At 40.4% G+C, this 15,075-nt stretch overlaps 1 protein-coding gene across 1 annotated transcript in view; it reads right to left on the bottom strand.

Moving 5' to 3' along the window:
* Nucleotides 1–1,712: 1,712 nt before the first annotated feature.
* cpt1a2b (carnitine palmitoyltransferase 1A2b) overlaps nt 1,713–15,075 on the bottom strand; it is a 55,094-nt gene continuing 41,731 nt past the window's right edge. Inside the window, exons 14-19 of the mRNA XM_047572365.1 lie at nt 12,160–12,324; nt 10,299–10,427; nt 9,505–9,660; nt 8,300–8,413; nt 6,532–6,624; nt 1,713–4,754 (exon numbers count right to left, since the gene is read on the bottom strand). Coding sequence (XP_047428321.1) covers nt 4,632–4,754; nt 6,532–6,624; nt 8,300–8,413; nt 9,505–9,660; nt 10,299–10,427; nt 12,160–12,324 — 780 coding nt within the window. The 3' untranslated portion in view covers nt 1,713–4,631. The remainder of the gene's footprint in view (nt 4,755–6,531; nt 6,625–8,299; nt 8,414–9,504; nt 9,661–10,298; nt 10,428–12,159; nt 12,325–15,075) is intronic.

Here is a 15,075-nt window from a genome sequence, read left to right as displayed (position 1 = left end):
CCTGAGTGGCCTCTGATTGGCCTGGCCTGCATCTCTGACTTAGAAAAGTAAGACAGCCTGTAAAAAAAAAGAGAGAGAGAGAGAGTGAGAGAGACCAATCGTGGGCTGGCGCTTCGGAAATACTCCCGGTTCTCCCAAAAATGGTCAAAAAACACATTTTTTTTTTTGACCTCAACCCGGACATTACCAGAATTAGAATCAGAATTACTTTATTGATCCCAAGGGGAAATTACTTTTCTTTACAGCAGCTCCAACCCAAAGTGTACCAGTGTTCAGAACAAAGAGCAATCAGAATAAGTAAGAGACAATAAGGATAAGTAAGAGAATGTAAAAAAATATAGGAAATATAGATATAGTGATATGTACAAGTATAAGTGAAGTGAACCTGTGTTCTGAGTTATTGCTCCACAGAGAAAAAAAAAATTATTACACATGGTGAGAAATAATCTCATCCGTTTTCATTATCGGTGCTAATAGGCGATAGCATCGGTTGGCCGATATTATCGGACATCACTAATTGTATCTGATTTTCTTCTCTTTTTCACTTCTCACCACATTTTACTGGGGTGGTCTGTGTTGTGGCGACCTTATAGTCGACGGGGGGATATAGCGTCAGCAGCTTTTATTGTGGATTCGTGTGTGCACGTAGACGATGCTTATGTATGGGCTGTAGTGTATTTAGTCTGAGTTTGACACCCCTGATCTGGTTTGACTTAAGTATCCCTAATGAGGAACGCATGTTATAAGCTGGAGTGTTGAAAACTGGATAAAAACGTTCCCACGCAGCTTCAAGTGCCACCATTTGTGACTGGTTACTCCAGTAATTTGGCTACGTGTTTGAAATATGTCTTTCTCGCGCATGTAGCTACACGCATTTCCTTAATACTGCAGGTGAGAATGAGTGAACCTGAGGGCAACCTCTGGTATGGAGGCCCGGTTGTGCCAATAAAAGTCTGGGGGGAAAAAAAATCTACCAAAAAAAAAAAAAAAAAGACTCAATGATGTACAGTTGATATAAAAAGCTGACATACTTCTGTGAATAAATAAAAAATGTCTTTCCCTTGGGAACTGATTATCTCAGTAATATGCTTTAAGAGGAACAGTGATACCAACAAAATGGCTTTGACTGGTTGTAGTCGATAGTGGTGAAGCATGATGCTGTTACCACCATGCTTCCTCCAGTCAACACTTTATTGCATGAACATTAAGTTATTACATGTGTACATTATTAAGTGTAGAACAACTGGTCCATTTTATTTGCATAATTCCGAGATTTATAACAAATGTTTTGACAAAATTGTTCTTTAAATTAGGTCCCATGCTGTACATATAAACACTTATTTAACTTCTTACAGCATGAAACACATTTGTGTTATTAGCAACAACAAACTGAAATTATTTTAGCTGAAATGTGTATTTTTTAATGGTCTACTAAAACTGAACACCTCCAATTAAAAACTTTGAAGGAAAAGTTTTTTTTAAAAATATTTTTCTTTTTCATAGTTGAGGAGAAATAAATGTTTTAATTTTGATCAATATTACAAGTTTAATATTACACCTCAATGTAGTAATGACACAAAACCCAATTAATTGATCATTAAACATCTTTATCGGTAATATTTTCTTAATTTTAAGCAGAAATACGCTCTACAACAACACAATCAACAAATAAATTCAGTGATGTGAGAACAGACCAAATGCAGACACAGTAGTAGGTTTTGGTAAACCTTTAATTTAAACGCCATAAACATCTGGGAAAGGCCTTCCACGAAGTCCAGAATTTACATTTAGAAACATCTGTTAAGATAAAGACGACGCATGAAAAATCGTGGCAACGTTAGCGTCGTCTCGAAAAACACCAGGAAAAGTAAACACAAGACCGACTCATAAAATAGATTTCAGTAAAAATAAGTTGGAAAAACAAAAACAATAATAATAAAAAAAACCAACACGCTAATGCTTAAAGTCAGAAGAAACAAACGGCTGCTAAATGTTAGCTTCTTCTTAAAAAGGCTCGTAGTCCTAATACCGTGGCACATTATTTCATAATCATGTATGTTGCAGAGTAACTGAGGCACAAGGTCGTTTGACTGACTTGATGTTTTATTTCAGGCAGGCTGTGGTATGAAGTGAATAGATTTTCAAGCAATTAATTAACTAATTAATAAGCTCCTGCTTATTTATATTCCTCTCACATATGGAAGACAAAAGAGGCCACGAGTGATTGCGATTTTTTGTTCTCACAGTAAACGTTTATTTCATGACCTCGACTGTTCTCTCTTATTTTGTTATCACCAAAAAGAAAAAAAAAAAAGAAAAAACACAAGAGTAAGAATGTCCCAGTTTCTCTTTATCAGAAAAAGTCACGAGTGGAGAGAAGTCAAGGGGTCTGCTGCTAACGGTGTAATCTCGAGAAGTAATCTAGTAGATATCACTGCGGTGTGAGGTTTTCACTAACAGAGGTCAACAATCTCTAAATGTAAAGTTTTTTTTTATCAAACAGAGGTGAAGCAGCAGATTAATGCCACAAAATTAGATGCATTTATCTTCTATGAGCGAACACATCCTGGCACAACTCTAGTACATTCTTATAAACACACACACAGATGTTTAAGAAAGTAAAGGATCATATATATAAATATACAAATAGTTGTGTTTTTTTTTGCATTGTTGTGTAAAAATTGCATTGAAACCGTTACTGAGTGAATACTTGTATTGAGGCACACGTGTTCTAATTAAACTGCCGTGGCTTTTATAATCCAGGTAGTGAGAAGGGAAACCCTTTCACTGACTTCCCCCGGGAATATAGCGACCTGTGTGACTGTGCACTCTAAAAGCAAGGAAGTGAAAAGGACTTTCTTTCATCTCTTCAGTCCTCCTTTCCGCTCCAACTACCATTGACTCGCTCCCTATCCTGATTTATATCTGCACCATTTGTCAGTTTTGTTCTGAATGTGGGAGTCGTCTTTGAAGTGTGGAGTAATTTTGGAAACTGAAAGAGCTCACACGCAAACAAAACAAAACAAAACAACCAATGGAGTTATACATCACGTAGTCTCACATTTCATTTATCAAACAGCACTAAGATTACAACTGAAGCACATGAAAACAAACATCTTACTAACCGTTACGCGAAAGCTGACATTACACTGTAAAAAATAAAGGAAATAAATCAATACAAAATCTACTTCTTTTTCTTCCCCTCCCTTCTTTCCTTTCTTTTTATCTGCAGCTATACATAAAGTGATCACCTGGTCAAAATACAGCTTGGGGAAAATAAAATAAAATAAAATTAAGGAGAATAGCACTGAAAATTTGTGTTTTTGGTTCTTGAGCCCGGTATGGGAGAACTTGAGAAGGGGGTTGGCGGTCTTCCAGCTGGTCTGCTTTCCAGGCACTGCACACCGCACCTCACCGAGAACGAGACTCCCGGTTCAATGGTTCGGGCGAAAAACCTTTAGAACGGTTTGTGGAATGCGACGAAGTTTCTGTCTTTCGTTTGAACTTGAATTAATGAACTGGTTCACGTTGAATCCTGCAAACCTGCGTACGTTTTTAATGCGTTACTTGGCCTCGAGGCTGGAAATTTGTTAGCTACTCAGATAAACACTGGTGTAACTGTGCTTTCGAATATTTTGAACGTTCTTCGATGCTGTTTCAACATGAACTTGGACAATGTAACTTTTGCGGACTGCTTTCATCTTCGCTGGCATTTTTTCGCAACCATTCAGCACTTCTACAGGTATCGTCTTGCAGGATGTTAAAGACCGGCTCATCCAGCACCAGCGAAGGACAAAGGGGAGACAACTCGAGGTGGGGAAAATGTTATTCAGCCGTGTGAGGAACGACGGCTGGATCCAACCCATTTGGTGAGTTTAGTTAAAGCTGCAGGTTCTTGGGACGCATTTCAGGTAATTCAGTAACAAACGAATGCTGAGGTCAACAGCACAAGACGCCGGTTAGGACGAAATATTCTCTCCGACATTAAAGGATGAAGTCAGTTATTGATTCAGGATGAGGCACGGTCCAGAGTTCAGGTGATGGGTAACGACGGACATCACGAAAACAACGTTTTATATCCCTGTAGGATTAGAGCCTTTCATTACTCCCTGACAATGACAAATAAATGGGTCTAATTTGATCAGACACCCCTCCTCCCCCTCCCCCCCGTTTCTGATTTCTAGCCAACCTGCGACACTCCACGACAACCTCCACGACCGCTACCATCAAATTGCTCTGAACCGCATGGGCTTTTAGCTTTTATTAAGATTTAATGTCTTTTCAGGATTTCCGGGAGGTCTGCTCCTCTGTCCCCTTGCTTCATTTTTAAAGACTTCCTTCCAAAGTGCTGAGCTTTGCCCCCACTTTGGAAGAAACCATCTGTCACGTTTGTCCCAGTAAGCATTTTTGCATTCTTATTCTAATTGTTAAGGCCGAACTGCTGTAAGTCCGCTGTAAGAGGCCATTCATGCAGAGAGAGCTTTGAACTTTTCTTATAACGTCACGTTCACAAGTGCTTGTTTGGATTATCAAATGTTTGGGCATCAAATGGGTCCTTTGTTCTTCTTTGCCTCAGCACCTGTTGGTTGTGCTTTTAATTTTAATGTCGTGGGCTCTAGTTAATGACGGGTTCAGAGGAGCTTCTTGGACTGAGGCTGACTCTTTGAAGATGAGGGGGTTTTGGTGTCGGCCGAGAGGAGAGCCATGATGTCCTGCAGAGCTTTGCTTATCTGAGCTCCAAACCGATGAGAATCCTGACGGAAGATGAACAGACTATTAATAACAGTAATAACTGAAAGTGCTGAGATGAGGAACAGCAATTTTCCTCAAGTGCAATGTCAGAGAAAGAGGAAAGTCAGCATAAGATCAATAATAGTCATTTAAAGGAGAAAAAAATACGTAAATGTGAGCTGAACTCCAAGAACAGAACACCGCAACAAAAATAAAAAAAGGAAACGATGAGACAGAAAGGAAGCGAAAACTCATCATGTGTTTCATGGGGCGGAGAACGAATCTGAGTTGATGCAACACGTCTCTTTTACTTGGAGCGATGACAGTAACCACCATGCATGACGTTCTTCAGTTTAGCGGTTTAAGAAAACCTATTCGAGCAAAATCCAAAGAAAATATTTCCCCTTTTGGTGTGTGATTACTTCTCCATTTAAAGCCTTTAAGGAATCCCTATTTGTTTAAAATCCTTTCAAATAATGGATTCTCAAACTTATTCAAATACTATTTGGCATTTAATTCAGTTTGAGAGTTTTTTTTTTAATATTGTATAATGTATAATTGGTTGTTTTGGTTCACCTGTAGCGTGAATCCCTGTCCAGTTAATCACACAGTCTCACAATAAGAATCTTTTTAGCCTATGTAGCTGCAATGCCTCCTTCCTTCATTCATTTCTAAAAAAAACTTGGGTTTCAGTCTCATCAGTCAAAATGGGTTATTAGTAATAGTTATTATTTTTTCTTTCTTTTTACCATGGAATGATCTCCTGAGTCTTCTTCTCTGGAAGTCCTTGTCTTTTCTTTTTGCTGAGCTCAACATTCCTCCCCAGTACCCGTGAATTGGCCCATGTTTGGTAAGTGAAGAAAAAACCCGCCTAAAAACTATTTCGAGTTTGATATTGTGTTATTTTTGTGTGTGTGCGTGTATATATATTCTTGTAATTTCCCATATGTGGGATGATGAAGAGATTAGGTAGGGCCCCCCCAAATGAGGTAGGACCCCCCCCCACCTACTATATGTGTTCTATATTAAACTAGTGCTATTTAAAAATATACATTAATATTAGCATTTAATACTAAGCCATCCCTTATCTGTTTACTAAAATAAGTCACGCTAAATAAGCAGTCGCACAATGCGTGTTTAGAAGTGCTACACTGAAAATTGTGCGGTCGGACACAGTGTCTCGTAGCGCAACGTTCCCAACGCTGTGTAATCGAATACACCGGTATGCCAGTATGTTATAGCTGGTATAGCCGGTATAGCCGGCCCAGCCATATAGGACCTCACTAGACCTGTCGATCGAAGCGTCTTGTACACAGTAGGCCCTGCCCATATAGCTGCCGAGCCAATCAAAAGGCCACATATTGCACGCTGACTCTGTCAGGTTTCCCTGTAATTGGCTGAGATCCTATTCAGCCCCCAGGTGAAGTCTCATATTAGCACAAGTGAAGCCAACAGTGCTGTCATGCCAGGTATGTTTATCTTTACAGGAGGTGAATGGCCAATAAAATCTGACTGTGTGGAGAACAGCTTAATATTGAATGCAAAATGCTAATAATACTGTATATTTATAAATGGCACTAGGCCGAGTTTAATATAAAACTTAAAGAGTAGCAGGATAATAAATAAATATGTAATTAAGTATTGAATGATAATATAACTACCAGCCACCTCCTCTTTTATCACCAATGAACAGCACCATTCGAACCCGTTACAGGACGTCAGTTAGTTATCTTGGCGTGAAACATGTAATGATTACATTCGATCTGAACGACAGAGGCAGCACCGAAGGCTTTTACTTACAGTCTCGCCGCAGGAGTACTTGGACGACACGTGGAAGTTTATCATGTCCTCGCCCACAATGATGTAGGACACACCGTAGCCGTCATCAGCGACCTGACGCGACAAAGGAGATCAGATTTTAATACCCCACACGCCCTCTTCTGGAAAGTAATGAAGCTTAAAAGAACATTTTTGCATAAAAAAAAAAACAAAAAAAAAAAACAATGTACATAAAGCTTAAACTATTAGAAATAGAAATATCACACTCTTGTATTTGTTTATTCTTGAAAATTAGACAATATTACATACATCTAGGATTAGGAGTGAGGATCGACCGATATGGATGTTATAGGGCCGATACCATTTTTTTTTTTACATCAGCACTGGCCAATGGCCGATACGTGCAGACGATTTTTCTAAAATTATATTTGGAGCCGATACTACATATTCTCCCTCCATTTACATGATAAAAATGACACACTGGTAACAAATGTTACAAAAAAACTCAACTCATTATTAGTGTTGCACCTTGGCTTTAACATCAACACGTAGTCCTACCAAAAGATTAACAACAGCACAATACCTCCAATCTAAACTGTGGACAGTGGTTGATTGACAACATGCAGTATTAACTTGCCAAACTTAACCACAACAACAACAGTAAAAGTTGCCAAAAAAAATGAATAAAAAACTCTGATATTAGGAATATGAGCATTTTCCAATTTCCCGCTGCACGCGTTCTGCTAGCGGAGGAGGGGCAATGTATGGGCTGCAGGGTCCTTAGTGTCTCCAGCAGCACAGGGCTGCCTATGGATGTGCCTGTCTGTGAATCTTGCTGGGAGATAAATAAATAATAATAATAATAATTATATATATATATGTGCGTATCGGCCAATACCGTCAACCAATAAAAAAACACAAGTATCGGCCCAATATATTGGCCGGCCGATATATCGGTCGATCTGCAGGAGCACAAATTATAGTCACAGGCGTTTCCAGAGAAAATAAGGTGATGCCAAGGACAGATATTCTCCCAAAGTAGAATAGTTTGTTAAATGAGGCATCTCGTTTGGACATCATCAGTGGGGGTGGGTACAATGCCCTGGTTTGAACTCGTTTTGATGAATCGGTATCGGGACGTCTGGCCACCAGACCATCACCACCTGAAACCTGACCTACACCAGGGTTTTCCTAAAGACAACGTCAGGACATGTGTCCATGTGAAGAGAAGCTCGACAGCAAACCCAAGAACACAAGTGGTTCAACAACAGAACGCTTAAAATAGGACAAGGGTGAACGTCTAGTAAAGGCAAAGTGAAAATGCTGATATTAATCAAATAGATGTTGTGTAAAAGAAGTCATACGTGTTGTGGAAAGCAACCAACATCTTGTTGAATTGTTGACTAAACAGTTTAATAAATAAAGTCTAAGTATTTATGAGAAATGCTCTGTTGCTGCTGGACCACACCGAATACTGACAACGAGGATTCACTTACTTTTGAAACTGAGACATGTGTACAAAGAACACATAACTGACAATGCGTAAATACATGCACAGGCGTAATATATCTGTCATTGGTTTGACTGGGTCTACTTTCAGTACAGAAACTTATAAGAAGATACACCAGTTGTGCAGGATGTGACTGTATCTTAGCCTATCTCGGATCAGTTGTGGCATCAGATAACGCAGGCATGATGCCATGCAGGCATTGAGCAACGCTAAAAAGATAAATGGAGGACAGTGGAGCGTGTGTGTGGTTTCAGATTTTAAGCGCTGTGTGTCACTCACAGGTCCGAAGCCACCGCCGAGAGATATGAAATCTGGGGAGTTCTTCAAGTCAAACAGCTCCATCTGCTGAACAGGAGTCTGGCTGGTTGATAGCCGCCACGGCTCAGACAAAACCTGCAACATCAGCATGTGAGAGAAAACAAGAAAACTGGGATGAAGTTCAAATTAAAATCATACATTATAAAACAAACAAAAAAAAAAAAACTGTCATCAGTAGTTGAATAATCTACAGATGTTCTTTGGGGCTTTGCAAACATTTGCAGCCCTCATGTGTCTGAAATGATCACACATGGTAGTCGACCATGATGTTGTTGTCGTTATAAGATGTCGGCGCTAGAGGGCCGAGGGCTGGTGTGATGACATTATGGTATTAGTATTCAGTCGTCCACATGAATGAAAAAACAGAAACCGCACAAGCTCTGTTTTTTTTTTCTTTTTCATCCTAGGACCTGGATTCGAAAAGGTGCCAGTCACCGAAAACTCGTGCACGACGGAAGCGTCGTCGCCGGGTGGCTTCCTCTAGTGCAAAGAAGCTGCAGTTCACCGAGTGGCCACTTGAGGCTCCAGAAGGGAGCAAATGCCCATTAGGCCGCTATGTTAAAAAGCCCAACCTTTACCCAACGTTCAGGCTGCTTTAGCTCCGCCCCAACACGACCCCCATGTCCGTATTTAAAGTATCCGAGTGTGGGTGGAGTAAAGTTCATCCAACACAGCGACCGCCGGCTCCTCCCACTTCGGACTTCAGAATCTAACAGGTGACGTCCCGATGGGTTTGTTCACAGTAGTAACAGTCAAAGGGATTCACCCAAACATTGGATTTGTGTAAATGTAACCTGAGTAAATAAATAAAACTCCACTGTACTCAGACAAATAACCTCCTAAGTGTTCTGATTGGCAGATCTTTGCCAGAGCATAATCGGCTCCAAATGGATTGACTTTCCGCTGGTTGTAAGAAATTGGACCAAGCTGTTCCACCACTCATTCAAGTGGAGTCTTGAGTTCTACATGACTGCCGCTGCTTTGTTCTTTTATTAGGAGCAAAATTTTGAGCGCTTTGAGGACTTTTGGGTAGGTAGTAAAGCAAGACCATTTACCATAAAACCGTAAGACTGTGTTGGCTGCCATTAGCGCTTGGCTCAAAGTTTAGTATGTGGTAACCCCATGTGAGCCTGGGACGGCGACCATGATCAAAACCGGAAGCGTACCTCTTTAAGGAAGGGTGACTCCACCCCCAGGTACTTGGAGACCACGTAGAGGCAGAAGAGGTGTCTGTCGATCCCAGCTCCGGTCATTGCCATCCGATAAAGGTTCTGGTGCTTCTCGGAAGCCACTCGGAAGAGGCGCCTGCATTGTTCTTCGCTCTGTCAAAGCACATCACACTTTTATCAAATCCCCAAGTTAAAATCACCTGCACACTTCAAGAAAAAAAAATAGCACTTTTGAAAGGATTTACACGGATCTCAGCTAATAGCACTTACAGATTGTCTGTTGGATTGTGATGACTAACTGTATCCATGTCATAAAATTCTTGGATAAACTCTGAGTACAGTACATTCCAACCTCATACTTAGAATGGTAAACTCTGAGTATGAGTATTTCTCGTAACTAACCCTTGGAATGGATTTTAATAGATTTATTACTTAGTGGAAAATGAAACCAAAATTTTACACAAGTTTTCTGTAGCTAATAAATACACCAACCAGGCATAACATTATGACCACCTTCCTAATATTATGGAGGTCTGACCTGGTGCCTCCAAAAACTTGCGACTCAACAGAAAATGGACACGGGCCTTCTGAGAGTGACTGGTGGTCTCTTGCAACATTTTTGTTTGTGGGGACACTTAATCAGTTCGGGATCTAGTGAATTTGGAGGCCAGGTCAACATCTTGTAATGGTCTTCGTGTTTGTTTGCTTTCAGTTGTTGCTAAACCGTTTTAGTGGCTGCATTCCGGCTGGGGATGGCTGCTGTGGTCGTAATGTTGAGGTATGATCATCACCTCTCCGCCTTCAAATGCTTTGATGAAGGCACAGCTTTCATTGGAGCAGGACCGCACAGTCTCCGTCCGGCCCTCCCTGAACAGTCGGGTCATTGACGCCTCGTACGTCAGACAAAAACCACAGCGGTCCTGTGAGACGGAAAAGCAGTAGAGATTACTTAAACATGCGGTTGATTTTCTCACACTTTAATGTAAAAAGGCTATCCGTACGCCATGAAAAGGGATGGTGCTCGTGGTGCTGAAGGCAAGCGATCAGAAAAACAAATCGGAAACACAAACGATGAGAGACGCTGATATGACGATAAACAGGAAAAGAAGGAAAAAAATAGCCATATAAACAGATGAACTTTGAGATGATTTTGGGGACTTTTGAGACTCTTGGGCTGAAGGTTATTGAGTAAAAATGTTATTTCTATATATAGACTTAAAATAATTAATTTGTAGAATTTTTAAACTTGTAAACTTTAAACTAGTTGTACAGTTTTTCTTTTTGTTTTTTTTAGTACATTTTTATTTTTATACTTATTCAAGTGTTATTGTTACTTATTTTTCCTGTACCATTGAGCAAAGTGACCGGAGTCAAATTACTCGTACACGCTCACATGAAGCTGATTCTGACTTAAACTGACCGGGTTCTTTGGGACTATAAGATTTGCAGCTCCCATGTTGGTCACTGCAGTGTTTCCCGTACATTCATGAGGAGTGGTGGGAAGCCATTCTGCCACACCCCACAGAAAAGACACTTTCATGAACTTTAATCATGATTTATATGCATTTGAAATATGTTGTGGCCCTTGAGATTTAGTGTTGACATAAGTATGGAGCCAACAAACCAAAAAATGTATCTGTCTGCCATTTGATAGTTCTCCAATTACACAATCAAAAGGATCAGAGGCCCACATCTCGACCTTCAGCAAGTATCTCCCGGTGCAATTTAAGGTGGAAGGAGTTCATGACATTTGTCATAACATGGGATTAAACTTTTTATCAGGGTAGTTGACTCAACATTTACGCCCACACACAAATCTGTACTAATCCAGAGCATCTTCCCATTCAGGTCTTATCTTCAGGAAGGGCGCAGCCCTGACCTCTCGTCCTGATCCTGGAGGTTTGTGCTTGCCTCCAAACAACATTTCAAACATCATTTTTACCACTTTAACCTAGAAAAGTAAAAGTATCCGGAAAGGGTAGAGGTGAATGAGAAGTTAACATATCGTAATTTAGTCATGGCGAAGAGCAGTTTGGATTACAGCAATTACATCACGGCTTCGCAATTCCAACGATTCCAACGATTTCTGAAAGTACATAATTGCACTTTGCAGTCATTGTGGTGTCGCTACAGTAATTTCACTTGGAGTTTGTTTGTGGTTGTTTGTCCTGGCCTGGTTTACAGTTCAGTGTTTTCAGTTCAGGGTTCCATGTGAGATTTTCTGAATAAAGAATTATTACTTATTATTACTTTTGTTTTCCTCCCTTCATCCCCTGGCTAAGACCTTAGGAGGTAACAAATAAACAAATATAAAATATAATATTCGCTGAAGTAAACCAGTCGTGGCAATGGTGCATTAACATGCTGAATTCCAACCTGGCTCTAATAATCATAAGTTCCCTTAGATTGTTGGAAGTAGGAGGTATGACCTAAGAGAAGCATGGAGAGAGTTTTGACATGAACAGGAACGATACGTCTGAAGGAATGTGACTAAGCGGGCAAACACTTTAGAGTCAATATTGATTTTCCAACTTAAGTTCCACAAGTATGAATTGTCGATGTAATATTAAACCAAGACATCAAACCTCAAGCTTTAGACCTGAATTATTACACCAACAGTTTGTGCTTGATGTGTGTCTGTGACGGCTTTACCCTGTAGTATGCCAGCTGAAGGCTGATCTGTATGAAGGCGTCTGGGCTGATGCGACACTTCTTGATCCTTCCCTTTCCGAACTCTCTGAAGGGAAATACGTGGCAGTCCACATCATCTGCCAACGTCTGAGCAACAGCCAGGGAGGCACAGGCCTGGGTCTGGACCTGACAGACAAAGGAAAATTACATTTAAATAAACAGGAAGAAGGAAGGCTAAATTTGGCTTGGATTTATCTCAAAGTGTTTTTAGAAGATAAGATGATAAAGTGTGCTCAGTTAAAAGACAGGCAGTTTTGATAACAAACCGTCTCATTGTCACAGCGCTGTCTATCTGTAGTTAACAACAGCATCGACAATCTTGAGTTGAGTTGACAGTAATCGTACATAATAAGTTCTCACACCTAAAGAGTAAGAGTTTGGGTTCATTAGGTCACTACTAATGGGAAATCTACCTCCTCAAGCCAAAGAGTAAACTGCTCTTATGCTTTCCTGTAACTAACTTCCGAAAAATCAGCTGTCAAGTTGTGTAATGAGAAAACCTTCGAGAACATTCAGTGCATTATCTTTCCTGTGCAGATGTTAGTGCTCAACTCAAACACAAACTCATGCCTTCAAGGAACCCAGAATGAAAGACTTGATTTACTACCAAAGAGAACTACAAGGTCTACCCATGAGGAAACAACAAGAAAGCCAGGCTCAAGGTCAAGAAGGCAACGAGTCCAGGTGAAATCAGCTCTGGGCTCCTCAAATCCTGCGCCAGCCAACTGTGTGGGATTGTGGAGCTTCAACCTGAGCCTGAGTTTGCAGAAGGTACTAGGACTGGGCGGTAAGACCAAAAACGTATATCACAGCATTTTTTTTCCCCATGCATAATCACGTGTTCACAACACTTTGTACTGGTAGAGAGAGGAATTAATGCAGTAGACTGACTAAGAATAGAATATTTTACTGTGATGAATAAATATTGTTAGGAGGATATTGGCTAAGCTGTTGTCAGTCATGGACAACGCCTCCCAAATCTCAAAATTGATAAATGCGTGAAAAAAATGGCATTTTTGCCTCAAAGAGACAGGAGCTAAAACTGAGCTCTTTAGACAAAGAATGAAAGGACACGCTAGAGAAATGGATGGTATGAAAGAAATAATGTCTTTTCTAAATATTAAAGCATTTTGTGGGTCACAGACAGCGTTTTAGACAAAGAATGATAAGAGACACTGCAGTAATGGATGGCATGACATGGGTTAAGTGGTACCATCATCACCGCTGCTTAGCCACCAGTTTATTAAGTTAACAAACTTTTCGTCAGACCTATTATAAAATTATGAGGAAGGCTTTCAGAAGTGGGTGGAGGGATCTGATCTTAAATAGCATTTTAGACAGAGTTAAAAAACAGGTGCTGCAGAAATGATGGTGTCCAGTAGCTTCAGTACATGCAGGAGCAGGAGGAAATGAGATAAGACGAGAGGAGATAAACCCTTATCCATCCCACAATGGGGAAATTCTCATTGTTAACAGCAGCAGAGACATTCAGCAATATATTACAAACAAGGCAGTGTCTAAGTAAGAAACTATGGTAAATGAGTATGCTTAAATAGATAAAAATATGTATATGTATTCACACAGTGCAAAGGTATAAAAAAATATATGTATATGGACAAGTGATTAGGAGGAATATGGCACATTAATGGGATATTGCATGTATGTAGTTGAGGGTCTACTGGGAGTGGACCTGGTTGAGTCAGAAGATGGAGGTGATGGAGCTTTCCAGCTCCCTGACAGTCTCATTGGGGGCGTCTCCTGTCTTATCTCATTTCCTCCTGGGTCTATGTACTGAAGCTACTGGACACCATCATTTCTGCAGGACCTGTTTTCACTCTGTCTAAAATGCTATTTAAGATCCCTCCACCCACTTCTGAAAGCCTTCCTCATAATTTTATAATAGGTGCTGGCTGCTGGCTAAGCAGCGGTGATGATGGTACCACTTAACCCATGTCATGCCATCCATTACTGCAGCGTCTCTTATCACTCTTTGTCTAAAACGCTGTCTGATTGGTTTGAAAGCATCATGTGACCAGATATACTGTCGGTCCGTGTTTATCTACGAGGAACATTTAAAAATGCCATGAAGTCTTCTCCAAGAAGAAACTTATACAGCTCAAATTGGCAAGAAAAGTCAAAGAAAAGACACATGACGGACAGGAGAGGGGAAGTCAGACTCATCCAGCCGTAAATTGTCTTTGGTAAAAGGGGACGAAGGTGCAGACGATCAGCAATGGATCATCACTCATGTTTCACACCTGAATGAACTTACTGACAAATTCAATCTGATATTTAGTCAACTGCTATGCAAATCTGTTACATGGAGGTCAGCCGGTCGATAGTTAACAGAAAATGTTGCAGTGACACTTTCTGTGTCCACATCTGGATAATATATCCATCACTATGTCCCTCTGCTGGCAGACATTCAAACAATGGATAGAGTGACGAAAAGAAGAATGTGGAGTAAAGAAACCGCAGAAGGAAACGGGCAGCGCCGTTTAGGGAATCAGCCACTAATGCTTTCACTTCTTTGCAATTTGCAAAGAAGTGAAAGCATTGAACACATAATAAAGATATGATCAACACCCTCAAACAAAGCATCCAACGTGCCCGACCACTCCACGTGAGGAGTTTTCCAAACACGGAAAGGAGGGGTTGTTGAAAATTCTCGAGGAAGGAAGCCAGTTGTTTAACAAGAGATTAAACTGTGAAGATACCACTACTGATTTCAAATGTGCCCCTATGCATCGTGCTATATCATTGACGTCTAACTTGACATCTTGATACCTTTAAGGCTAGGATGTGTTAGAATAACACAACATCTATTTTATTGGGGCAAGGTGATGCATTATTCCAGACACACCCGGTGTTGGTATT

This window comes from Mugil cephalus, chromosome 20 (genome assembly GCF_022458985.1).
Source record: "Mugil cephalus isolate CIBA_MC_2020 chromosome 20, CIBA_Mcephalus_1.1, whole genome shotgun sequence".
NCBI lineage: Eukaryota > Metazoa > Chordata > Actinopteri > Mugiliformes > Mugilidae > Mugil > Mugil cephalus.
Note: the sequence above shows the minus strand (reverse complement) of the source record. Positions and strands in the feature narration are given on the sequence as shown.